Source organism: Tenrec ecaudatus, chromosome 9 (genome assembly GCF_050624435.1).
Source record: "Tenrec ecaudatus isolate mTenEca1 chromosome 9, mTenEca1.hap1, whole genome shotgun sequence".
Taxonomy (NCBI): domain Eukaryota; kingdom Metazoa; phylum Chordata; class Mammalia; order Afrosoricida; family Tenrecidae; genus Tenrec; species Tenrec ecaudatus.
Genome location: NC_134538.1, coordinates 124536627 through 124564341, shown reverse-complemented (window position 1 = coordinate 124564341; position 27715 = coordinate 124536627). Strand labels below are relative to the sequence as shown.

Genomic DNA, 27715 nt, shown 5'->3' with positions numbered 1-27715 from the left:
TTTTACCTTAGGTAAGTCTCTGAGTTTTACTCTACATCTTTATTTTCCCTTCTGAGCAGTTTGCATCAACTCTGAGCAACAGGACGGGGCTTACTGTGTATTAACAATTGACAGCGAGAGGTTGGTGACGGTCTCATTTGACAGGGATAGCTTAAGCAACTATAGTGTGATGGAAACATGCTAAAAGTAGCTCCCAGGGGAGACTACACTGGTGACAACAGTGGTCTTTTGGGGTCAGCTTTATTAGTAATTTCCATAAGACAAAATATACAGATTTTAGGTTATACAGTGCTAATAAATACATACATATATCGGGGGTTATCAACATCACAATCATGAAGTAACATTTGGTGAGCACCAGAAGTTGATTTGGTAATTTTCACAGGCAACATAAGTACCCTAGATGAGGCTTTCTGCTTCTATAAACATCTAGTTTTAGAAACCCAGTTCTACCCTGGTCTGTAAGATTGCTGTGAATTGGAATCAAGTCGATGGCATAGCATTTGGTGTTGCTAATCAGATCCTTCCTGGCCTCTGGCCACCAGCCATTGATTTGCTTTCCAGTTCCATACCCAAAGCAAACTGGTCGCCAGAGTTCGTCCTGTCTCCTGGTGACACCGCGCAGCCTGGAGTAGGCCTGAGCTCAAGACTGTCACCTTGTGGAAACTGGTTGCTGGGCCTTTCTTCATTGTGCCCCTGGGTAGGTTCAAAGCACAACCCTTTTCTTCATCTTCTGAGCCTACGTATTTTTATGTGAGCAAGAGGTATCCCCCCAAAACAATTTTTTTCAAAGCTATGTATTTACTTTTTTTTTTGCTTTAACAAAAACAAACACCCTTATCACCTTCAAAGTACTCTCCATTGCCCGTAGCACATTTGTCAAATCTTTTTTAAAAATAATTTTATTGGGGGCTTATGCAACTCTTATCACAACCCATCCATCCATCCATCCATTGTGTCAATCACATTTGTACACTTTTTTGTCATCATCATTTTCAAAGCATTTGCTTTCTACTTGAACCCGTGGTATCAGCTCCTCGTTTTCTCCCTCCCTCCCCACTTCCCCCTCCCCCATGAACCCTTGATAATCTGTAAATTATTATTATTTTGTAATATCTTACAGCGTCCGACATCTCCCTTCACCCACTTCTCCACTGTCCATCCCCCAGGGAGGTTATATGTAGATCCTTGTAATCTGTTCCCCCTTTCTCCCTCACCTTCCCTCCACCCTCCCAGTATCGCCACTCTCAGCACTGGTCCTGAGGAGTTCATCTGCCCTGGATTCCCTGTGTTTCCAGTTCCTATCTGTCCCAGTGTACATACAGATGTAAATATATTTATATATGACGAGGGGGAAATAGATCTGTGTACATGTATTTATAGGTTTAGTATTAAGGAAACATGAACAGTGGACTCCTGCTCAAGTACTCCCTCAACACAAGAACACTTTGTTCTAACAATTCAGTAGTCTGAGATGCTCATCTTCCTAGTACTCACTAAAGACAACGGGTGCACAAGCAAATGTGGTGAAGAAAGCTGATGTTGCCTGGCTATCAAAAGATGTAGCAGCTGGGATCTTAAAGGCTTGAAGATAAACAAGCAGCCATCTAGCAAAACCCACATGGAAGACGCACACCAGCCTGTCCCAACTCGATCGCTGATGACCAAGTGGGTGCATAAGAAAATGTGGTGAAAAAAACTGATGGTACCACTAGCAAAAGATATAGTATAGTGTCTGGGGTCTTAAAGGCTTGAAGATAAACAGGCAGACATCTATCTGAGAAACAACAAAGCCCACATGGAAGAAGCACACCAGCCTGTCCCGACACAATCAATGAAGACAAAGTGGGTACATAAGTAGCAACCTTTTGATTAGCCAAGCATTTAATGCTGCTTTAAATGGGGTTTTACGGTGTGTAGTCTTCTTTTGGTGGACATTACATTGCAGTGTTTTTTGAGTTCATACTGTGGTTTTTACTCATTTTCTTGGTATTGCTGCAGCAGCATTCCATTGTTATCTAGAAATGGCTTATCTTTTCTGCACTGGTCTGTTGAAGATCTTGAAACTGATGTACTTTTTGTCTTAAGGATTTGTTTTGACACCTAGTATTCAAACTGTACATGAAAGGCATTTTTCTTGTTTCAAAGCTCATAAAAACCAAGTAGAAAAAGTCTGTATAGTGGGCATAGTAGTTACATATGCATATAATGTGGTTTTTGCAATGTGGCCCTTGCACCACCTGCATCAGTGTCTCTTGGGGTGTTACAGCAAGCAGGGTTCCTGCCTCCTCTGTGCTCTGTGAGCTGTCAGCACTACAGAGAACTCATCTCACCCCAGTCATGGTGCTTCTGAAATCCCTTTTGTTTGAAAGCTTCCATCTCTAGTGCATCTCTCACACTCTCCTCAAGGTCTCCTAGTATGACGGAGCGTGCTCAGGCCCACCTTTCAGAATGCTGGGTCTGGAAGTAGTCCACCGCTCTGGTTTTGCTGTCTGACATGTTTTGTTTCTGATGCTCCATTTTCTAGCTGTGTAGCTTTAAGTAAGTTATTCAACCTCTGCCTCACTATCGTTTCTGTAAAATGGAGTAAATTATAATAGTTGGGTGAGGATTAAATGCAGCTGAGTAAACCACTTAGGACGTTATGGTTGTTGAGTGCATAAGCCTCCATTTTCACTCACAGTGACCCATGTGGCCAAGCACAAACTTCCTCATCGATTCTTCTCTGCCGTGATGATAATCTTGGCAGGAGCAGGCCAGACGCGGCAGTTGTTCAGTTCACTGAGCACTTCGCCACTGTTGAGCCGCACCGTAAACACAGAATAGTGCCATGCTGTTGACAAGGTTCGCTTTACAAAATGATTGTTTTTAGTTTGGGTCTTTTTAAAAAGATTGTTTTGTTGTTGTTTTTAAACCACCAATCTGTAGGTAAACACTTAGTGTGTTTGCTTTGATTTACCCTTATGTTTACCAGCTTGTTACCAATCAGCGTTTTTTCTTGCAATGTACACCTTTCTTCATGATCATATCCCAACTTCATGAAATATATTCTTTAAAATAATTTCCTATGGAAGAAAGTCAGTGGGTTATAAACTCAGTTTTAGCCATTTGGAAACAATTTTGCTTATGTACATTTTCCTCAGTTCGGTATTTAGCTGACAATTACTGGTGCTCACTCATCATGCTGATAGGACTCTACTATTGGCGGTCTTAATTAATCGACCGCTGTTTAAATTCTGCTGGTGCTGGAGCAGTTCAGTGGCACTGTAATTTTCTTTTCTATTAGATTCTGTTCTTTTTCTCTGCATTTTTCTCCCTGTGCTTTCGGAATCAGAAATTCTGGACAACTCACAGCTGTTATTTCTTCTAGGATTACCTCTTTCCCATTTTCTCTCTTCTTGAAGAACCATTGTATAGTAGATTACAAAATAGTAGATAGGTTAGACTTTGTTCTTCTCCATTCTTGTTCTCAACCCTCAGTAATTCCATCTCTTCATCTTTCCAGTACATCTTAGGGGATATTTATTGTGAATCTGCTGAACGAGATTTTACAGTATCTTTTTTCCCTATTCATGGTTTAATTTCTCTCCCACTGAAAATCTCATGCATATACTTGATTTTTTTTCATTTACTTGTTTTTTATTCTGTATCCCATAGTACCATTACCTGAACTCTGATGTTACTTACTATTATTTCTATTGGCTTTTATTTTAGAGTATTGTTATATTGCTTATTTGGTGATCTTGAAAAAAATTGCCACATCATATTTGCTGAGTCTTAATTGATGGGAACCCTAAGGATCCCAGCTAAAACTCTATTTCTCTCTAAAGGATTTGTCTCCTCCGGCAACTGGGGCTACCACTAACCCAGAAGCACTTAAACTATGGGATTTCTTGATCTGCCAACACTCCCCAAACTCACTGCCATCCATTTTGTTCCAATTCACAGTGACCCTGTAGGACAGGGTAGAACTACCCCTGTGGGTTTCCCAGACTGTAACTCTTGAAGTCTTGAAGGGGGTAGAAAGGCTCAGTTCGTCTTTATCCCGAGGAGCCAGCTGGTGGTTAGAACTGCTGACCTTATTGTTAGCAGCCTAGCCTGTAATGACAGCTCCTCCAGGACTAAGTACTCGATGTCATCGGGTGGCTGCTACTCATGTGACCCTGGAAGGCAGGGTGGGACTGCCCGGGTGAGTTTTGAGACTGCAGCTCTATGGATGTACAAAGACCACCTTTCTCTCGTGGAGGTTCCAATAATTTGGAACTGCTGATCTCGTGGTTCAGCACCCTAATGCATAATCACTGTATCACCAGGGCTCCTGAGTAGTTGGTATAAATTCACAAGCTAGAGATTGCCCCCTTTTGTGGGGGGGTTCCCTTTCCTCAGAAGTCTAATGAAGGGAGTAGGGGGGCGGGTATATTTGTGTCCAGAGTTCACCTTACTGGCAGGACCCAGCTTTCACCAGGTCTGTTTCTTTCTCAAGCCTGACCCTGGAATTCTAATGGATTCTCACATTTGGTCCTGGTGGTGGTGGTGAGGGTGGTGAGTGGGCTCTCCCAGTGGAATCAGATCCAGTGCTTCAAGAGTCCCTCTTGTTTCCTTGGAAAACCTTCTTATGATGGGCTGCTCAGACACTGAGTGAGCTCCAAAAATTACCATTGCCATGAGAATAACATCTATGAAGACCAATATGCACAATTCCTGTGCTCAGATTGGTATTGGCACTAGTTGAGAGAACAATCTTCAAAAATAAAGCTACTTATCTAATGTTTAAGAAATGGAGAAATGGTATTATAAAGTTTGACAGAATAGAATATGTTTCAGATGATAACCACATCTCTAGGTGACTGAACTCTGCACCCGCAAATGTAAATACTCTTTTTCCTCAGGGATTTTTCCTAAGGTAGCAATAATTTTGTTGGACAAAGAGCCTACTGTGGGGAAACTAGTTGATCAGAAGGTGCTTCGAGGACTGGACTTTGTACTTGTCAACACTTGTCGAGCAGCGCTGACTTTGAGTCATGTGCTGCTTAGACTGCTTTTTCTTCCAGATGATTATAACAGGAATACAAATTGGATCCCAGAATGGTTTTCTGAGAGCTTTTGTCAAATTCTTGCCACACTATCCAGAGACATGCTATGAACATGAGGTTCATGCTTGTGTGTTTGTAACCAAAGTATACAAGCCACATAAATAATGTTATATACCTTTTGGTTAATCAGTGGGTACATCCACGATCGAAGTACATAGAGCATGTCTGACTCTTTTGTAACAATTTGTACAAAGACATAATTTACTTACCTTTCTGTTTGCTCATCTAAAGTGTTCATTTGGGTGGTTCTTCAGTTTCCCCAGAGCTGTACAACCCTCCCAGCTTTGTCATTTCAGAACCTTGTCATTAAGCCAAAAAGAAATCCCGGACCACTTCAGTAGTAAGCTCCAGTCCCTCGTCTATTTTAGTCGCAGGGAGTCCCCACTGGTCTCTGTCTGTGTAGATTTGCTATTCTGGAATCATACAGCATGCGGCCATTTTGCTGACCTTCTGTAACTTAACATGTTTTAAGGCCCATCCATGTTATGACATGTCTTACAACTTTGTTCTTTATATAGTTGAATAATTTTCCATTGCATGAATATATTCATTCATCAACTAATGGACATTTGGGCTCTTTCCACTTTTTGGCTATTAGGAACAGTAATACAATGAATGTTTATGTACAAATTTTTGTGTGGACTTTTCAAACTTTTAGTAATGTTACTGCTACTATGTTATTCTTATTGATATAATTATAATTTGAATTAAAAAATAATGTGGCTTATTGTGGCATAATTTTTAGAGACATTTCCTTTTGATGGGCATTTAGGTTTTACTATTGCTATTTACAGACCTTACATAGTATGTGAGTATTTCTAGGGTGCATTGCAATAAGGAGATATGCTGAGCCAAAGGGTATTTAGATAATCTGGAATCATCTGTCAAGTTTAAAATGCATATACCCCATTTATGATTTTACTGCTTATTTTAAACTTCAAATAGAGAGCTGTATATAAAAGTGTTCCAAAGGTTTTGTTGTTGTTGTTAGAGTACTTACTGAAAATAATGATATGCCAGAAGAGGTTGATGTTTCCAAAAAATTGCTTAAAACAGTATTGTCCAATTGCACTTTCCAGTAGTGCAGCCAATGTAGCAATTGATTATTTTAAATGAACCTAAAGTGACTAAAAACCCGAGTTTTAAATCTTACTCAGTTGAAATTAATTTGACCCAGGGCTACTGTGTTGTATACAACACAGGCCTGTCAACTGATTGTATTTAGTTCTAGCCTACTGTAGAAAGCTCCTGAATTCTGATGATTCACTTTGTGTTTTTGTAGCAGCTTGTAGATGAAAGTGTATGTAGGTTTGCAGAAGCCTTGACCAAAGTGTATAGCTTGCGTTATTTCCTGAGTTGCATGAGGCAATCTTTAGTGGTTACAGCAAGTTTCCTTAGTATACAAAAACAAAAACTCCCCCAACAAACGCATGTTTTGATTCCAACTCATAGCAACCCTAGAGGACAGTGTAGAGGTGCCCTAGGATTTCCAAGCCTGTACATTTTCTCAGAAGCACGCGGCCCATCTTCCTCTTGAGGAGTGTAGGGCTCAATCAACAGCTCGATGCAGCACTTCAGATTGCCCGCGGAGCTCTTAGGTGGAGAAGCCTAATGACCTTAAGTTGTGTGTGTCATCAACTCAGAATAGAACTTGCTTGAGTTTTTCATACACCTTTGATTTTCAACCATCTGAATTTGAAACTTAAGCACGTAGCTTGGCGATTATGATATGGTCCATTGACTGGATTATGAGCAAGGCAGTGTGGACTCTGGGTTGCCTGGCTGACTCTAGATAATTGACGCTGAACTAGACTCTACATTCCTAGCTTTCTCCTTGGTGCTTTACTTTGTTTGGAAGAATGGTGCTATCAACTGCATGTTCCTGTCACTGCATCTACTTGGAGCTCAAGCCTTTCGAGCTTCGCTGTAGAGTTTGTATACCAAACAGTATACTGTTTCTACACATGCCCCTCTTGTTCCTCAAACACAGTTGAGCTGCAGAAGTTACTTCTGTCTCATCTTTTTTCTTCTCTAGTCTCTGCCCAGATGAAATGAAAGATAATTTTCTCATAACAAAAAGCAAGCAAACAAATGTATTACTGCTGAATCAGATTCTGACTCACAGTAAAACTTGTAGGACAGGTTAGAATGACCTCATAGGGTTTCTGAGGCTGAAGTTTTATGGAGGAAGATTGCCCTATTTTGTTCCTGTGGGTTCAAGCCACCAACCTTTTCCAATATAGCAGTCAGCCATTTAACCACGGCACTACCAGGACTTAGCTTTATTATATTACCAGAAATTTAGGAGATATAACCCTTCCTTGAGCAAATTAATTACTGAATTTCAGGTTTTGATTTATATGATCCCTGGAATAACAATTCCAAAATGACTTCAATAATTTCTTTGCTTTCGGCTTCTATCTTTTTTATCCATTAGTAAAGTTAGACCTCAACATAAGGAAAACAGAAATCCTTATAACTGGACCAATAAGCAACATCATGATAAATAAAGTAAGCATTGGGCTTGTCAAGGATTTAATTTACTTGGACCCAAAATCAATGCTCATGGGTGCAGTAGTTAAGAAATCAAAGGGTGTATTTATTGCATCGAGCAAGATGCTGCAAAAGAGCCCTTTGAAATGTTTAAAAGCAAAGATAGTCACTTTGAAGATTAAGGTGCACCTGACCCAAGCCACAGTATTTTTAGTCCCTTTTGCATGGGAAAGCTGGACAATGAATAAGGTAGAGAAAGAAGAATTGATGCCTTTGAATTGTGGTGATGGTGAAGAATTTTGGAAATGTCATGGCTGCCAGAAGAACACACCTGTGTTGCAAGAAGTACAGTTGGAATGCTCCTTAAAAGTGGGGTTGGTGAGATGACTGGTTGTCTCACAGATGAGATTTGCTACCCGGAGAAACCAGTCCTTGGAGAAGGACGTTACTCGGTGTAAAGTGAATAAAGTAGAGGCACAAAGAAACAGAAGGAGATTCTCAGTGAGATAGATTGACACCGTGGCTCCAACAAAATGAACTCAAACATCGCTGTCCTTGTAGGGATGGCACAGGAGCAGACAGTGTTCTGTTGTGTGTAGGGCTGGACACAGTACCTCATAACAACACCCATTCTGTACTTTGATTGCGTAATGTTCTCTGCAGAAAGCAAATCTTTGGTTCTTAAATTGTGTTTCAGTGACTTACTGCTCATGGCCTAAGGGCCAGAGCTCAAACTCCTTGGTGTTCTGGATTATTCAACTATGACCTGACCGCCACCTAACCTCTTGTCATCACGTTTTTCAGTCTCATCACTTCCTGGGCTTTGAACTTCCCCATGCTCTCTTTCCCCAGCTGGTCAGTCTGTTCCAAGCTTCGCTCATAGGTTGACTTCAGAATGCACTGGTTTCTGGCCCAGCTCTCTGCCATGTATCTTTTTTAGAAGACCACCCTGAGGAATTGATTACATGCTTCACCATTTCCTAGACGATAATTAGAGAAAAGGTGAACTCTTCCTGAAAAATCAGATGTTGAAAATTGTATGGGACATAGGCCTACCCTGATACAAACAAAGTTATCATGAGTCAGAATCAACTTGATGGCAACTGGTAGACTCATTGTGCATTCCTCAGGGAGGGATTCCCGGCATGCTTTCTGGGAGTAGGAAGTAGATGCCATTTTCATACATTTGAATGCTCTAGTTTGGGGGGGGGTTCCCCCTCATTTTTTATTCACTTCACTAGTGATTTTTTATTCACTTTACCTTTTTAACCCAGCTCCTACAAAAGGTTTGTAAGACATTAATGTTACTAGTGGCCGTAAGGTCTGCATTACTGTTCTCTGTTTGACTTCTTTGGGTTTTGATAGCCATTTCAGTGGCCACCCCAAACTCAGAAAATTCATGATTAACGGGTTTATTAAGGAAGCTAACACAAATTGTAAGAATGCCAGTGAGAAGTGCTCAGGGTTGAGTTGTTTATCAGAACATGTTACACAGTTCTGTTAGGTCTTCTAATAAGTGCCCAAAGGGCATACCACTCTCCTTTAAGCTTGAGCCCAAAGGCACTCAGTTCTGTTTCCATGGATCAGCCAAGTCCACCCTCCTTAGTAAGTGTGTTAAGATCACTCCACTCCACAAGCCAGCCTCCTGCACCAAAGTACTCATCTTTATTTGCTCCCTGGCTTGGAAAGTCTAGCACTCTGTTCTGTGCTCTGGCTCCTGGTTCTGCTGCTAGTAGGATATCTGTCATTTGGATTCAGGAGGTTCAGTGCAGGAATCCTCATATCCAGGAGACTCCTTGCTCTTGCTGGTAATATCCTTCCTGCTTTTCAGAAGACTCTGTATATGAAGGGATTACACACCCTCCCCCCCAAAAAAAGAAAAACGAAAGAAAAAGGCTTCGCTGGGCGGAGCTTTTGTAGTACACATTTTTCCATTCACTAGGCAAGCATCCAGCAACTTGTTTTGAGTCTGGTCACAGTGAACTTTTTTGTGAATCCAGTTTTCCTCAAACCTCATTTTTTGTGTGTGATGGCCTATGTAAGAGAATAGCATTCGGCTGTGAAATTTTATTTCTTGTTCGGGAAAAATCCCACAGAAACTATTGTGATGTTGAACACAATTTACAAGGACAGCACTATGGGAAAAACTCAAGTTGTATGAGTGGTTTTCTCATTTCAAAAAAGGTGAAATGTTGATTGATGACAAATCACATTCTGAACGTCCATCAACTTCCCAAACAGACAAAAATGTCGACTCACATTGCATTTGGAGTTTGCTCTGCCAGGTCAGACTGCTACTCAATCTTTCTGTTCAGAGATCCAGAAAAGATTGCATAACTGTTTGCCACAAAAGAAGGCCTGATTTGTGGCAGATGGGAGACTGTTTTTGCTACCGTGACAGTGCACCTGCTCATGCAGCCATCTCAGTGCGGCTTCTTTTTGGGGGGCGGGGGAGACCCAGCATGCCTCTCTTGCCCCACACACCCACACACCTTACTCACCTGACCTCACTCCATGGCACTTATTTTTGTTCCCCCAGTGAAGAGGGATGTAAAAGGACAGCGATTTGACGGCCTTGAATAGGTGAAGAAAAAAATGAGGGAGGTGCTGTCATCCAACAAACAGCTGATTTGAAGATGTTCCCAAGAAAAGAATCACAGATTTTACAATTATATTAAGGGTAATGTAGAGTACATTGAAGGTGATAAGGTTGTTTTGTGGAAAAAAAAAAAACAACCAAAAAAACATTAAACACAGCTTTGAAAAAATTCCTTTTTTGGAGGGGTGAATTTCCCCCTCATATAGCAGAGTGGTCTTCCAGGGTATCCTGTCCTACAATTACTCACATGTGAATCCTATAAATATATTTCCCACCTTCTTACAAATCCATGCAGCAAAAGGTTGTTTGGTGGGAGGTAGATCTTTTGGCCAAAAGTACCCCCATAGTGGCACTCGAAGAACGTAGTGCTGTTTTAATACATATAACATATATGTTCTAATATATATAACAGTAATCCAACAGAGATAACTCGTTTGTTACCTAAGTTATATGAGGGTAAGTGAAAAAGGTTCTAATTCATACCTGGTACACATTCATTCTAAACAGAACATGTTTGAACACATCTGTTAGCTCAGTGGGTGGCTGCAGGCAAGTTCTTCGGAGTAGTAGTTGCCGTAGTTAGTTAGGGCACCTTAAGCCGAGGGGGGGGTGGTTGGGGGGGGTGTTGCATCTTTTTTGTGTGTGACATAAAAAAATGAATTTGAGGTCAAGGTAATAGCAAGTTTTTAACAGAACTCAAATGGACACTTTCCGAAATCATTAGAGTTTTGCAACATGTTTATGAGAACACTGCCCCACAAAATGAAATAGCAGTTTTTGAAGGTGGATCAAGCACTTGTAGGAGTGTCAGGAAGACTTCCCAAGAGAGCGAAGGCCATCAGCTTGGACAAATGAAGACTCCATGACTGACATCTATGAGCTAGTTGAAAAGACTGTAAGATGACCATTGATATGGTGGCTTCTGCAGTTAGGATCTTGTGCGGTTTTACATTTTCAATTTTAAGCAAACAACTTGACCTCAAGAAGCCTTTATTTCAGTGGTGCCAAAGGCATTGTACAGAGGTCAGCTAGCTCAAAGCACCATGAGCCTTTCCGGCAAAATGGCAGCTAACAAAGACAATTTTATTGAAAGAATGGTAATTGATGATCTAGAGAGTAAGGTTCAAGCAAAGGAATAATTTTTTAGGAAGTCAACTAGGTGAGTTAAATTTAAGATGGGGCGTTCAGCTAGGAATGTTACGGAGATTGTTTTTTGAGATTCCAAAGGGAGTAATCTTGATAGATTTTTTTTTTCTCCCACAAAAAGACAGAACAGTTACAGGGGTTAATTATGAAGTTTTAAGAAAATGGTAAGTGCACAGTGAGAAGGCAACCAGGAAAGCTGCCCTGAGGAAATTATTCCCACTGTAACAGCAGGCATAAGCGACAAAGATTGTAGTTCTATAAAAATGTCATTGGGAAGCCACATCCCATCCACTCCCCAGTCCTGATCTTGTTCCTTAAGACTTCTTTTTGTTCCCAGAACTCAAGGAACATTGAAAAGAGCATGATTTTGAGTCCCTTGATGATGGCCAAAGTTGCTATTTGATGCAATGTAAATCAAAGAGCACAGAAAAGAGAAGGGTTAGAGACAAAACACTTTAAAACATTTACAGACGTAGATGGAGGCATTGTCAAGAAATAGCAACTCCATTTTGCAGTAACCTCAACACATTATTTTAGAGAAAACTTGAGCAAAAGTACAAAGAGTTCCTCAGCTCTTGGTTCCCCGTATCTGAAGGAAAGAAGAATGTTAAGCATCCGAAGACAGAGGGAGACAGTCCAGTGGGCTAGTGCGTCACACAGACATCAGTTTCTACATCCTGGAACCAGAAGAACTAGAGTGGTCGGCGACCTTTCCATACAGTTCTTCATACAGTTCCTCATGACTCCCCAACCATAAATTTTTCATTGCTACTTCATAACTGTAATTTGCTATTGTTATGAATTGTGTAAATATCTGATGTGCATAATTTTTCATTGTTAAAAACTGAACATAAAGCATAGTGATGAATCACAAAAGCAATATGTAATTATATATTGTGAAATATTTATTTCTAATGACAAATAAATGAAATTTTGTCTTGAAGCATGGTGTGGCATGGGTAACGGGCTTCACGCCGGGTACTTGTATGGGTGCATAACTGCAATGTGGGTGGACCCAGTGTCTTGGTTCCTAAGACCATCGCAAATCTGTGTTTTCCGATGGTCTTAGGCGACCCACAGGTTGAGAACCGCTGAAGTAGGTGCTGCAGAAAGGGTTGCATTAGAAGGTCCAAGATAGAGTGGAGGGAAGAATGTGGCTCCAGATTCAAAATCATAAAAGACTAGGCTAAGTGGTTGCACAGAGACTGGTGGAATCTCCGAGACTGTGGCCCTTAGGTACCCTTCAGGTCTGGAACTAAACTCACCCTTCACAGGGCAGAATAAGCTACCACCTAAGATCAAAGGGCAGCGTTTTACCAAAGGACAAAGTATAGAGAGTAAGATAGAAGGAGGATAGAAACAGGAAGTGTGAGGTCAGTGGTGGTATACATTGAGGGGATTGTAGTGGATGAAATAAAATATGTATGATTTGTTGGGCGTAAAACTGATCTGATCTGTAAACCTTCACCTAATTCCCAACCAACAGTTCAAAGAACGTTGAGTTTCGTAGATAGCCTCTAGGGCAGTATTTCCAGTGTGTACTACTGCCCCCTACGGAGGCCCTGCAAGTATGGGGTGGGCTGCACAATCAAATAGCTATACTTTGCATACTGGGTTATGGGCTATATTGTAGTAGAAAAATCTTCATCGTCAGGATAATTGCTAGGATGGGGCTGTGACATCCTCTTCCCCGCCACCCTGAAAAGTTGGAAGTAGGCCAAATAACTTTGGGAACTTTTGCTGTAGTGCTTTCAACTGGTTCATTTTAGTTCATTCTTTGGCTAAGAACCTGCACCCTGCACCAGAATCTAGAGATTTACCAAGATCTTGTTAACCTCTAGATTCTGGTACAGTATTTGTGAGGTGGTAAGTGGATGTCTCAGCTGGGGTCAAAAGGGAATGAACCAGCTTGATGCTCTGATACCCTCGTCTCTCCCCCCCGGTCCCCCGTGTTATTGCCATCCTGCATATATTGGTATGGCACCCTGGTTACAAGGAAATCCAGGCTCCAACTGATACGGTTCTGCTGCCTGTGTACTGGGAACTGTTCTCAATTTCTAGGGGGCACTTGTAATTCCTTGCTGTAGTAGAGCACTCCAAAAAGTCCGTGGGCAAGTGGAATTTTTCAACAAACTCTTTAAAGCCCCCTGATATTGTGCCAGGTATATACTTAGCCAGTAATATGATAAGGGAGTGAGAGTGTGAAGAAGAGTGTCTTCTTCTAGACTAGGTGAACTCTCTCTGATGCCCTCTTCTGGGCTCTGCTGTGAAAGCACTGCTGATCTTAAAGGACTCCATTGATGAGGTCAGTCACATCCAGGGATGATGCTGTTCGGTGCTCGAGTCGATTCTAACCCTTAGCTGGCTGCCCTGTGTACAATAAAACAAAACACTGCCTGGTCCTGCGCCATCCTCACAATCATTCGTGTGCCTGAGCCCATCGTTACAGCCACTGTGTCAGTGCATCTCGTTGAGCGTCTTCCTTCAGAGAATTGATGCACACCTAGAGAAATAGACTCCCCTTCTGTGTGTTGTTGTTAGGTGCTGTCAGGTTGGTTCCAACCCCTGACAACCCTATGTGCACCGTCTGTTTCTATGTAGCGTAATTGTGAGAGTGATGTCTCATTCCAGTCAGTGTCTACCGTACTCAGAATGGGGGCTGTGCAAAGGGCATCGGGACTCCTTGTGAAAGAGTCCACGATTAGCAGGCATTAAACCTTTAGGTTGGATTTAGAATTTAGACACTGTAGAATTTCTCAGTTATACATGAAAGCATTAAACCTTTCCCCCTGCCCAGAGTTACAGCTCCGTTAGCCAGCCTATTTTGAGTGAATGTATACAAGGGGCACCCCCCCCACACACAAAAAAAACAGATTTTTTTCCTCAAAGCTAAGTATTTTAATTAAAAAAAAATAAAACAACCTCATCACCTTCAAAGTACTCTTCATTACACTTATTACATTTGTCAAATCTTCAGTTCCATTCTTGGAAATATTTTTCAAACTGAGCTGTTTGGATGGCTGACAGCACCCCCCCCTCCCTTTTTTTCTTCTTCGCCTCGTCTGTATTGTCAAAGTGCTATCCTTTCATGTCTCTCTTTATTCGTGGAAACAAAAAGAAGTCCCACGCAACAAGGTCAGGTGAGTAAGGTGTGTGGGGCAAGAGAGGCATGCTGGTTTTTGCCAAAAACTGGCACCCTGAGATGGCTACATGAGCAGGTGCACTGTCATGGTAGCAAAACCAGTCCCCGTCTACCACAAATCAGGCCTCTTTTGTGGCACGCTGTTACACAATCTTTTCAGAACGTCTGAATAGGAAGCTTGAGTAAACAGTCTGACCTGGTGGAAAGATCTCCAAATGCACTTCGACAGTGATTCTCCACCTGTAGGTCGTGACCCTTTTGGGGGGGTGAATGACCCTTTCACAGGGGTCACCCAATTCATAACAGTAACAAAATTACAGTTAAGTAGCAACAGGAATCATGTTATGGTTGGGGCGGGGCACCACAACATGAAAAACCATATTAAAGGGCCGCGGCATTAGGAAGATTGAGAACCACTGCACTGAGCTGACATTTTCATTCGTCTGGGAAGTTGACAGACCTCCAGAGTGCGATTTTTTCATTAATCCACATTTCGCCTTTTCTGAATTGAGAAAACCACTCATAGACTTGAGTTTTTCCCATAGTGCTGTTTCCAGAGAGAACCTTCCCAGACGACGCTACTGGATGAACTACCTCAGTGCATGCAAGTTACTGGATGCTTATGAAAGTTCTACTCAATGAAGCGCTTTTCTGATTTTTGGGGGGGAGAAGGGTGTTACCCCTTTCCCATCGTATATTGCTTGAATCTATCCTTAAATAGAAAAACCAGCTTGCATGTTTCTTACACTAATATTTCCCATGAAGAGCTTGAGAGGGAGAGTGGGACAAAGAGGAAAGAAATGGGTTTTATGCCTGTATCTTCCTTAAAGTCTATATTGCCCAAGGAAATTCAAGTAGCCCTCCTTTTTTATGCTTTAGCTAAAGATGAATTCAGTTACATTTCTGAAATGGTGTTAGCCACCATCTAGCTTGAGGACAAAAAAGAGGGCGTCTTTTCCTGTGAAATGTATGCTTGTCCTTTGCATATCAGTAGCTGGAAGAAAGCTGTAACTCCCTTTGGTTGTCATGGCAACTTAGAACTGATGACACACAGTTCATTAAGGTGGTTCAGTACCTCCACTGTCTTGATTGAATAAGTGTATTTGTGAAATGTAATATTAAATAGAAATGGGATGTTTTTCAATATAAGAGGAGTTTTAGTATGCAATGTAAATGTTTTGGTTTCTAAAGTGTGCTTTTAGTGTGACCTCCGTGGATTAGTGTTTTGAAGGCACCACTGGTTGTGTGGGAGAAAGAGGAGACGTACTCTCTTAAAGAGGTACAGGCTCTGACACCCAGACTGGCAGTTCTACCTTATCCCACAGGGTTGCTGTGGGGCAGAATTGACTCAATAGCAGTGAGCTTTGTGTTTCATAAAGGAACAAATAGTGTTCTTTGTGAAAAGTGTATAGTTCTGCTTTCTACAATTTTTGTTTGGTTGCCTAAGGTAGTGCCTTAGAGTATGTTATGTGAGAACATGTTCTTAAATCAGTGAGTGTTTTGTGTAAACTTTGGTCAACTCCATAAACTTTCAGTCTATCTTATTAAGTACACTTTGAATGAGTTGAGGGTAGTTGTGATAAAAACCACACAAATATGTGGCTTTAAATCAAAATGTTGGTTCTAATTCACTTAAAAAATTAATTATAAAAGTATAAGTTGTACATTAAAAGACACTATAAATGTATAAGGGACATTTTTGTTTTAAACAGCTTTTTGTTACAACTGTAGTATACTTATTCACAGGGTGGTTGTACAATCATCACCACAATGTAGTATTTGACATTTTTGCTCCTTTTAAAAGAAATCCTTGTACACATTAGCATCAGTTTCCATTTCCTTCCTGCTCTCCATAAGTCTTACACCGCTCTCCCCCCAACCCCCAAACCAAACCCCCTGCCTTGCAGGCAATTCCAACTAGCAGTGACCTGACCAGGGAGGATAGGGTAGAACTTACCTTGAGGGTTTCCAAGGTTCACTGAGGCAGGCTGCTCATCTTTCTCATATTGGACAGCTGTTAGAGCCAAACTGTTCACTGCCTGATGTTGAACCCAGTATGTCAGCAGAGCTCCTTGTGGAACGATTAACTTACTATCTGTCTCTAAAGTTGCCTGTTCTGGTCATTTATCACGAGCATGTTTTTGAGAATCACCCACATTGTAGCACATATCATTATTTCATTTCTTCTTCCTCTTTTTCTGCGATGAATGAAGTTGAGGTGAGCGAAGTTGTCACTAAAGACTCCCAAGTCCATTTCAGTGGTACTTTTCCTCCTCTTTTAAAAAAAAAAAAAAGTCATTTAAACCACTATTTAGGTTTGAGGGATAAAATAAAGAATCTGAAGGGATGTCAGACAGGGAAAGATAAGACAAAATAATAAATTTATAAATTATCAAGGGTTCATGAAGGAGGGGACAGCAGGGAGGGAGGAAAAAAAATGAGGAGCTGATGCCAGGGGCTTAAGTGGAGAGCAAATGTTTTGAGAATGATGAGGGCAATGAATGTACAAATGTGCTTTACACAATTGATGTATGTATGCATTGTGATAAGAGTTGTATGAGCCCCTAATAAAATGATTTTTTTAAAAAGAATCTGGAGGGTTTTTTTTCCTGTTTTATTTAGTTTTCAAAGAAATATATGATATACATATCACACAACCCATCTCAGGAAATGAAATCACCACTGTATCCTATGAAACCCCCCATTAGTTTCGTCCTCCTACCCTACCCTCTCCCTGCCCATTTCTTATTATTGCTGAATGTATTCCATTATAAAGATCTGTCATACTTGATTGAACTGTTGCTCCTCAGTTGGTGGATATTTTAGCCATTTTCACTGGGTTTTGTGTGTTCTTTTGTGAATAATGTTTCTGTGAACATTCATGTACTAGTTTTTGTGTAATACAGTTTTCAATTATTGGTATATACATGGGTGGAATTGTCGAGTTTTATGGTAACCCTATATGTAACTTTTGTGAAACTGCCAAACTATTCACAGTTGGTGTGTGTTTTACATTCCTATCAGCAATGTGTGAGGTTTCTGAATTCCCTATCCTTGCCAACGCTTGTTATTATGTGTCTTTTTGATTATAACAATCCTGGTGAGTGTAAAGTGATACTGCATTGTAGTTTTTATTTCCATTTCCCTAATGATTATAAAGGAACATTTCCCCCGTGCTTATCACTATGTATACATCCTCTTTTTAAAAAAAATCATTTTATTGGGGGCTTATACAACTCTTATAACAATCCATACATGCATCCATTATGTCAAGCACATTTGTACATGTGTTGCCATCATCATTCTCAAAGCATTTGCTTTCTACTTGAGTCCCTGGCATCAGCTCCTCATTTTCCCCCCTCCCTACTCGCTCTCCCCTCCTTCATGAACCCTGGATAATTTATAAATTATTATTTTGTCATATCTTGCCCTGTCCGACGTCTCCCTTCATCCACTTTTCTCTTGTCCATTCCCCCAGGGAGGAAGTTATATGTAGATCCATGTAGTCTGTTCCCCGTTCTACACCATCCCTCCACCCTCTAGTATCGCCATTCTCAGAACTGGTCCTGAAGGGATCATCTGTCTTGGGTTCCCTGTATTTCCAGTTCCTATCTCTACCAGTGTACATCCTCGGGTCTAGCTGGATTTGTAAGGTAGAATTGGGATCATGATATTGGGGTGGGTTGGAAGCATTTAAGAATTAGAGGAGAAGCCTAAATACAGACATGTACATATGTAAATATATTTATGATTATGGGGGCAATAGACTTATGAGCATATATTTATAGGTTCAGTAGTAGGGTAGCAGATGGACATTGGGCCTCCTCATGCATAATCCCCCAATACAATAGCACCTCGCCCTGCTAAACGGTCATTGCATGATACCTACCTTCCCGACATGATCACTGAAGACTCACGTGTGTGTAAGCAAACGTGGTGAAGAAAGCTGATGGTGCCCGGCTATCAAAAAGATATAGCGTGTGGGGTCTTAAAGGCTTGAAGGCAAATAAGCGGCCATCTAGCTCAGAAGCAACAAAGCCCACAGAGAAGAAGCACACGGCCTAAGCGAATACAAGGAAGGTGTTGAATGGACCATGTAGCAGACACCAAGGAACAAAAACAATCGTGTGATCACCTTCCTCACATAGTTGCTGAAGATGAAAGTGTGCATAAGCAAGTGTGGTGAAGAAGGCTGATGGTGCCCGGCTACTGAGAGATATGTAGCGTCTGGGGATTTACAGGCTTGAAAGCAAAACAAGCGGCCATCTAGCCCAGAAGCAACAAAGCCCACACAGAAGCAGCACACCAACATAGGTGAACATGAAGGGCAGAGGAGACCAGATCTCAAACAACAAAGGCAGGGTGGTGGTGAGAATCACATCACTATGAATGAGGGGGAGTGCATGATGGGGACCCTATGCCCATCTGTAGACAGCTGGACATCCCTTCCAGAGGGGTAGTGGGGAGGAGATGGGTCACTCAGGGTTCAGTGTAGCAACAATGAAACTCAAAATCTTCCTCTAGTTCCTGAAGGCTTCCTCCCCTCCCAATTATCATGACCCCAATTCTACCTTGCGGACCTGGTTAGACCAGAGAATGTACATGGGTGCAGTAGGGATCTGGAAACACAGGGAATCTAGGACAGACGAACCCCTCAACACCTGCTGTAGGAGTGGCGACACCAGGATGGAAGGGGGTGTAGAAAGGGAGAGCCGATCTTGGAGATCTGTGTGTAACCTCCTCTCTGGGAGATGGGCAATGGGGAGGTGGGTGAGGGGAGACGCCGGAGAGTGTAAGATAAGATATAATAATTATTTATAAATTATCAAGGGACCAGGGGGGAGTGGGGAGGGAGGGGGAGGGGAAAAAAGGGAAACCGAACTGATTCCAGGAACCCAAGTGGACGGTGAATTATGAGAATGACGAGTGCAACGAATGTATAAGGGTGCTTTGCTCAATTGATGTATGTACAGATTGTGATAAGAGCCTTATGAGCCCCAATAAAAAGATTTATTAATTAAAAAAAAGAATTAGAGGAAAGTTGGTATACATCCTCTTTATTAAAACATTTTAATGAGGTGTTGCTGTTTTCATTTTTACTTGTAAGAGTTCTTTTTGTATTCTAGATGCATGTCCCTTATCATAGGAGTTGACAATATTTTCTCCTTTCAAAAAAATTTTTTTTAATTTTCTCCTTTTGTGTGGGTTGCCTTTTGTTCTTTTGATGTATCTTGATACACAAAAGTTCTTAATATTGATGGTCCATTTTATTTTTTGTTTATGCTTTTAGTATATCTAGAAAACCATTGTGTAAACAAAAGTCCCAAAGATTTACTTCTGTAGTTTTTTTTGTGTGGAACTTTTATAGTTTATCTCTAATTTAATTGCTGTATTTTTGGTTAATTTTTATGTGTGTATTTAAGTAAGTATAAGGTAGGGATATCCCGTTGTCTGAAATACTATTCTTTCTCCCATTTACTTGTTTTGGCACCTTGTCAAAACATATATGGCCCACCTCCTCCCCTAGTTTCTTATGTGCTTCCATTAATTTTTATACATGGTTTTCAGTAAGACTGAGAGTTTTTATTGTTGTTTTGGTTTTAAATCTCTTGCTTTATTCATGAACATGTACCTGTTGTCAACTCTTGATCTTTTAGACAATTTGAATCTTTCGTGAACTAGTTTAGATGACAACCTTTAGTGAATCTTTCAAGTTTCTCTCTTCTGTAACATCTGCCCCAGAAACCAAAAACCCGACCTTTATTCTTTCTATATGTGGTAGGTAGTAACAAGATTGTATAGAATGAAAAGGAATTCATGATGGACTATCACATACTAACAGAGATTTCCTATAACGAATTGGAGGCACTGGTGATAATTGATGGTGAAGCAAAGCATTAGGAGAAAGCTTAGGAGAGGGGTGGGGAGAAAATCATAATCACTGATGTAACCAGGAATCTTGGAATGTGAGGCTGAGGCAGCCCTTCTGGTGTCTAGAAGGGTGAGTTTCAAGAAGGGTCTAGAGCAGTGCTATTGAAGAAGAATATAATGTGGGCCACATTCAAACTTAAAATGTTCTAGTAATATTTTTTAAAATTAAAAGGAATCAAGTAAAAGTTTAATTTTAACAAGTTTTCTCAAATTTACCTTTCATATTATTTTCTCACATATTTAAATTATTAATGAGATATTTTACTTTTTACTCATTTAAGTCTTATAATCCTAGTATGCAATTTACATAAATAGTACATCTCCATTTGGACTAGTCGCATGTAAATGCTCAGCATTCATATGTGGCTACCCTATTGAAGTACAGTTCTAAATGTTTTGATACAGTCACCAATTGAAACACATCAGTTTCTTCTAATTTTTACAGTTTTTTGACCTAGACCTTTTACTTGGGGGATTGAGCTTTTGGTACATTTTCTGGAGTGATGAGAAGGTCTTGCTCAGAGTATATGAGTGTTTTAAAAAAAAATCATTTTATTGTGGCCTCGTACAATTCTTATCGCAATCCATACATACATCCATTGAGTGTATGAGTATTTAAGCAACATGTACATCTCCCCAAATGGGTAAAGAATGAGTGAGAGACATGTTTTGATGACAGTGTCTGAGCACTACTAAACCAGGAACCAAACTCACTGCCATCAAGTTGATACCAACTTCTAGTGACCCTATGGGACAAGGTAGAACTGCCCCCTGTGAGTTTCCAAGAGTAGAAAGCCCCGTCCTTCTCCCGCGGAGCACCTGGTGTTTTCAAACTGCCAACCGTGGATATTGAAGCCCAGTGCCTATTCACTATGCCTCCAGGGCTCCTCTGAGCACTGCAATGAGAAAAAATAAATGCGCTACCATCTAGTGGATTCCAGTACACGCCACTGATAGGCAACTGCTCCGTTGGCTTTGCAGGAACCAGTTTCCGCCTCTTTCTCTGCTGTTGTGGCTGGTGTGTCCCAGTGGCTGAGCATTATGGTTAATGCTTTACCCCCAGCACCACCTCGACAGAAAATGGCCCTTAAAACTTCAGACGGTATTCTACCTGGCCGTCTCCGGTATCGAGGTAATACTAGACAACGGCAATACTGTTGGTGCAGTGGTTCTCAACGAGGCAAGGTCATTATAAATATCTGGAGACCATTTAGGTGGGCATAATTAGGGGAGCTACTGGAAACTAGTAGGTAGAGGCCAGCCCAGCATCCTAACACATGAACACACACTCTGTGTAGTCTAACATAGCGATTGTACTTAGACTAAGAAACCATGTAGTAGAATAATAACCTTCACTTATTTTCTTCTCGCTAATTGTTAAGTAGTTTCTACAATGGATATGATGTGAATTTTTGTTGTTGATGTTGTTTCATTTAGAACACACTTATTTTTTCTCTCTCCCATATAAAATTTCTAACTTGGGAAGAGAAAGCCAACTTCCAAGGTATTCTGATTTAGCAAACTTGTCAAATAAGTAGTTTTCCATCGCCCCTCAAGAGTTATTCCTTCATGACTTATCTTCCCTCCATGAAGTAGGAGGAGCCCTGGTGGTGGTGTGGTTTCACTTTGGGTTGCTCACTGCAAAATCAGCAGTCAGACCCACCATACACTATACCACAAAGACTTACCATCTTAGAAACCAACAAGGGGCAGTTCTACCCTGCCCTATAGGCTGCTATGAGTTGGCATTGACTCTGTCAGTGGGATTTTTGGAAGGCAGTAGGAAACTATTGTATTTCCTCTCCTCCTCCCACCCTTTAAAAATCATTTTATTTGGGGCTTATACAACTCTGATCACAATCCATCCATTGGGTCAAGCACATTTGTACATTTGTTGCCATCATCCTCAAAACATGTGCTTTCTACTTGAGCCTTTGGTATCACTCCTCATCTCCCCCCCCTCCGCCTCCCTCCTTCATGAACCCTTGATAATTTATAAATTGTTATTATTTTGTCATATCTTACACTGTCCAATGTCTCCCTTGCCCACCTTTTCTGCTGTCCGTCCCCCAGGGAGGAGGTTATATGTAGATCCTTGTAATCGGTTCCTCCTTTCCATCCCACCCTCCTAGTATCGCCACTCTCACCTCTCATCTTAAGGGTTCTTCTGCCCTGGATTCCCTGTGTTTCCATTTCCTATCTGTACCAATGTACATACTCTAGTCTAGCCGGATTTGTAAGGTAGAATTGAGATCATGATAGTGGGGGTGGGGGGGGGGAGCATTTAAGAACCAGAGGAGAGTTGTATGCTTCATCGTTGCTACACTGCACCCTGACTGGCTCGTCTCCTCCCCGAAACCCTTCGGTGAGGGGATGTCCTGTTGTCTACAAATGGGCTTTGGGTCCTCACTTCGCACTCCCCCCCATTCTCAGTGATAAGATGCCTGATACATGATCCCTTCCTCCCCTTCAGTAATTTCTAGCCCTTTGTTCTGGGATCATTCTGCTTTCACTAAGGACAGGTCTGTTTGAAAAGAGAGAGAGATAGAGAGCATTTGTATTGCTGCCAGAAAGCTAGAAATGATTACTGCAGCACCATAAGGTTTGTCAGCATTTTTGAATGTATTTGGGAAATGATGTGGGTGTGTGGTTGCGATTATTCCCTTCAGTATTTCACCACGAGAAAAGGTTCACTCAGAATTTTATCACCACCACGCTTCTAACGTCTCTCACCCAGGGAAGCTGTAGCTTTGAGTCTTCGTAAATTCTGCCAAATAGAAACCTATCAAGTCATTTCCAGCTTTCAAACATTCTTTAGTTGTCCTGCCATAGGCAGTCCTAATTGCTAGCATTTTCCCTTAATATACCACCTGCTGTGTGTGATCACCACCCCTTCTCGGACCTCTAGTGTTTTCTGTAGTCTCTACCCCTGCCCCTTTCTTTCAGAGTGGCAGTTTGGATTTTTAATGGCAGGACCCAAAAAGGAGCTGTGTGGAGGCTCTCAGAATTGGCAGGAATGCAGAAGTCTTGCATAGAAAAGAGTCATGGTTCACCTGGGCCTGTCTCTGAAGAAAGTCATGATGAGTTTGCACCCCAGTGATACTTTACCTTTGCAGGATCCCAGGGCCCTAGGCTGTCCCCAGGTGAGGAGGGATAGGATCTGCCTTGTATAATGGAGACGGCAGCAGGTGGCATGAATCCCCTTGTCCTTGCCCAGCAACATCGGATCCCTTCACCCAAACCACTGTGAGCAGGTCCAGGAGGGTAGGGGCGAGCCCCTGTCAGAGCCTCTACAGGACAGACATGCCTCACATGTTAGGTGAAAATCTTAAGATTTAAACGTCTTAAGTTCAAAACCACTGGGCTATGAGAAGAAATAGAATTAAGTCATTCTGTAGGTGAAATGTTGATTTTATAAAACCCCGCTATAAAAGCTTTACTTCTAAGCAAATTTACTAGTTGTGAGGTGTTTTAGATATCTGAAGTATGCCTGATGAGTTTTATGCCATCAAACACTTTTACTCTTCTATTTGCATATCCTCCTATGCCCAGTCCTCACTCATTGGTAAGGCTAGATTTCAAAGCCCAGGTTATTTTGTGGAAATGGTAGATTATGGCCACACCTGACCACAAAACGGAGGGCAACTACATCGCCTACCAAATTTCCTTATTAATCACTGTCATCAAGTCACTTCCAAACTCATAGTGACCCTATATATGCAGCATTTCCCTTGAGGATGGTATGTGTGTGGTGGAACAGCGGGGGAGGTGGGGACTGCAAAAATAGATACCTACACTTTATCGTGAATTATGGACTATAGTACAAAAGTTTTTCATTGCCAGGAAGGTGCTAAGTAAAAAAAAAAAAAATCCCTCTCCCCCCCAAAAATTAAAAAGGACAGTAGGTAAAGTAAGTTTTGGAACCTATGCTAGATAAAAGGTGGTTTTTTGCTTCAGTTTTTGACAGTGTCACCTTTGTTTATATTTTTTAAATTCATTTTATTGTAGACTCTTACAGCTCTTATCACCATCCATCCATCCATCCATTCATTGTGTCAAGCACATTTGTAGAAATGTTGCCATCATCATTTTCAAAACATTTTCTTTCTACTTGAACCCTTGGTACCAGCTCTTCTCTCCACCTCCACCGTCCCTCCCCTTACTTTATTTTCACTCATGTCTTACACTGACCACCGTCTCCCTTTACTGACTTTTCTGTTGTCTGAGTTATGTGTAAATCATTGTGATTGGTTCCCCTTTTCTCCCCCTACCTTCACCTTCCCCTACTCTCACTACTCTCGTTATTGGTCCTTAGTGGTATATCTGTCTGGGATTCCCTGTGTTTTCAGCTCTTATCTGTACCAGTGTACATGCTCTTGTCTAGCCAAATTTGTAAGGTAGAATTGGGGTCATGATAGTTGGGGTAGGTAGGTGGGGGGAGGATCATTAAAGAACTAGAGGGAAGTTGTATTTTTCATTGGTGCTATGCTGCACCTGACTGGCTCATCTCTTCCTTGTGACCCTTCTGTAAGGGGTTGTCCGATGATCTACAGATGGGCTTTGGGGCTCCACTCCACACTTCCTCTCATTAACATTGATATGATAATTTGTTCTGTGTCTTTGATGCCTGATACCTGATCCCATCTGTCACCTCATAATCACACAGACTGGTGTACATCTTCCATGTGGGCTTTGTTGCTTCTCAGCTGGATGGCTGCTTGTTTATCTTCAATCCGTTTAAGACCTCAGATGCTATATCTTTTGATAGCCAGGCACCATTAGCTTTCTTCACCGCATTTGCTTATGCACCCATTTTGTCTTCAGCAATTGTATTGGAAAGGTGAGCATCACAGAATGCCAGGTTATTAGAACAAAATGTTCTTGTGTTGAGGAAGTACTTGAGTTGAGACCCAATATCTGTCTGCTACCTTGATACTTAACATATAAATATATGTGCATAGCTTTATTTCCCTTTCATTATGTATAAATATATTTACATATGTACATCCCGGTATTTAGATCTCTATAAATGTCCTTTGCCTCCTAGTTCTTTCCTCTTTTTCCTTTTCCTTTCCTCTTTTGTCCCACTATCATGTACAGCCTTTATTCGGGTTTCAGTAATTCCACTGGGCTACATTGCCCTTGATCAAGCGCACCCCTCCCACACACACACACTCCCAAGACCACCTACACCCTCCTTGCCATTGATTTCAGAACATTTGTTGTTCCCTATCCCTAGTTTGTTGACACCTCCTTCCTTTCCCCCCTCCTCCCCTGTTGTTTTCTCCTCTGGATTGTTTATCCCACCTTTCTTATCTAGATAGAAATGCAGAGAGAATAATAAGCAAAAAAACAAGACAGAACAAAATAACATAAACAACAAAACCAAAGACCAATAAAAGGGGAAAGCATATAAATAGTTCCAGGTCTGTTTGTTAACCTTTATAATTTGAGGGCTGCCTTTTGTGGGATATTACAAGCTTTATGGGATATTTTCTAAATAGTATGGCTATACATCACGAGCCAGCCTTTCTTTTCTCTCACATTTTATAACATTGGCAAGACTTAAATGCTGAAACTCTGTGTGAAAAGATGTCCACAAATCTGTTCCCTGGTAATGGGGGAAATGTAAAGCATGACAAGTTTTATTTTCTCCCATATGCAGAAACTCTCAAGTGTGTCTATAATCATTTAAGGTTGACATCTAATTGGAGTTTTCACTGAACTGTTTCAGGCCAGAGCCTCAGCAGAAAGCTCCCTTAGTTCCTCCTCCGCCGCCACCACCACCACCGCCACCTCTGCCAGACCCTACACCCCCAGAGCCCGAGGAGGAGATCCTGGGATCAGACGATGAAGAGCAAGAGGACCCTGCTGACTACTGCAAAGGTGAGAGACGGAACCCCCAGGTGCAGCTTGTCTGCCCTCGGCCCCCACCCCTGGGCTCCCTGTGCTTACTGCGGAGTCAAGGCTGCGGACGGGTGGTCTGCACTATGTCTGCCTCCCAGTACCAAAGTCCCTTAACTCTTTTGGTCAGTTAATGCAGATGCCACAAAATGTATAAGAGGCAAGAGGTAGAAACATGTAAGAGAAAAATTACGTACGTGTCTTGCATGTACACCATAGATACTTTCTGAGGTTTAAATCTACTGATAGAATTCAAAGTTGTATCAAACAAGGCGATTAAGGATAAATATAATAAACTAAGAACAACACAGAGGACAAAAACAAAAGAGAAGAAGACCACAGGGTAGAAGTCACCAGGTTCTTGAGAGGGGCTAGTTAATAACTTGTGCACTGGGTTTGGATTTAAGTTTTCTGACTGCTCAGGCGTATGGGAAATGTTTCGTTTTCTGTGTCAGATTGAATTACATATTGTCCATTGTCTGGTAAGAGAGCGGGCACATTTGTTTATAGAGACAGATTTTTTTCCCCTGGGATTGTACTCCAGGACTAAGACATTCAATGGGTCATGGCCCTGTGTGGCATAGTTGATTATGTGTTCAGCTATGAGTTCACGGGGGTTATAGGGCCCATTCAAGTACCATGTTCTTATATTGGTGCTTTGTAGAGACCAAGAGCTTACGTTACATTTTTACTCCTGAAGTGCAAGCATGTTGGGTGAGGAGTATTGAGTAAGAACCAGAGGATCAGACAGAAGATTTTGTTAGTTGCCTTCAAGGTGATTCCAACTCATGGTTGATCCCATATATGCAGAGGGGACTGCCACTTCAGGGGTTTCCAGGACATAATCTTTTAGAATCAGATTGCTAATTTTTAGCTATAAAAGATTAAAGATCTGGTTCTATTGTATCTTAATAATTCCCCCCCCCAGTAGTTTGATTGGCACATAATGTACAATTTCCATAGTTCGGTCATTCAGTCACATCAAAGAGAATTGTACCTTCATTACTCTGACTTTAGACTCTGCCCCTCTCATGGTTAAATCCCTTTAAAATGAGTTGTGCAGTCACAGTCAATTCTAGGGCTTCCCCTCCCCCTGCCTTCGCTTTTGACTCCTGAAATCGCAGTTTCCTCCCTGTCACCCACCCCCCACCCCAGCATCCCCTGTCAATCCTTGTAACATATATTACCACTGTTTATCCACCCAAAATCCAGTGTGTACCACAAACTGGGGAGCCCGACAGAAATAATAAAAACCAAAATCGAAAAAGGCGGTAAGGATAAATAATAATAATACAAAGGATAAAATAATAATGATATAAAGACCAAAATACATCAACATTCCGAAAGCCAGGGAAGAAATTTCTGGTTTGAAACAAGTAAGAGATACTTGCATTCAGAACCAATTCA

At 41.4% G+C, this 27715-nt stretch overlaps 1 protein-coding gene across 4 annotated transcripts in view; it reads left to right on the top strand.

Annotated features, from left to right (window-relative positions):
- The window catches only part of SRPK2 (SRSF protein kinase 2), a 249897-nt gene that overhangs the window by 148864 nt on the left and 73318 nt on the right, over nt 1-27715 (top strand). For all 4 annotated transcript variants that reach the window (XM_075558523.1, XM_075558526.1, XM_075558522.1 and 1 more), the window contains exon 3: nt 26139-26290. In XM_075558523.1, coding sequence (XP_075414638.1) covers nt 26139-26290 — 152 coding nt within the window. The remainder of the gene's footprint in view (nt 1-26138; nt 26291-27715) is intronic.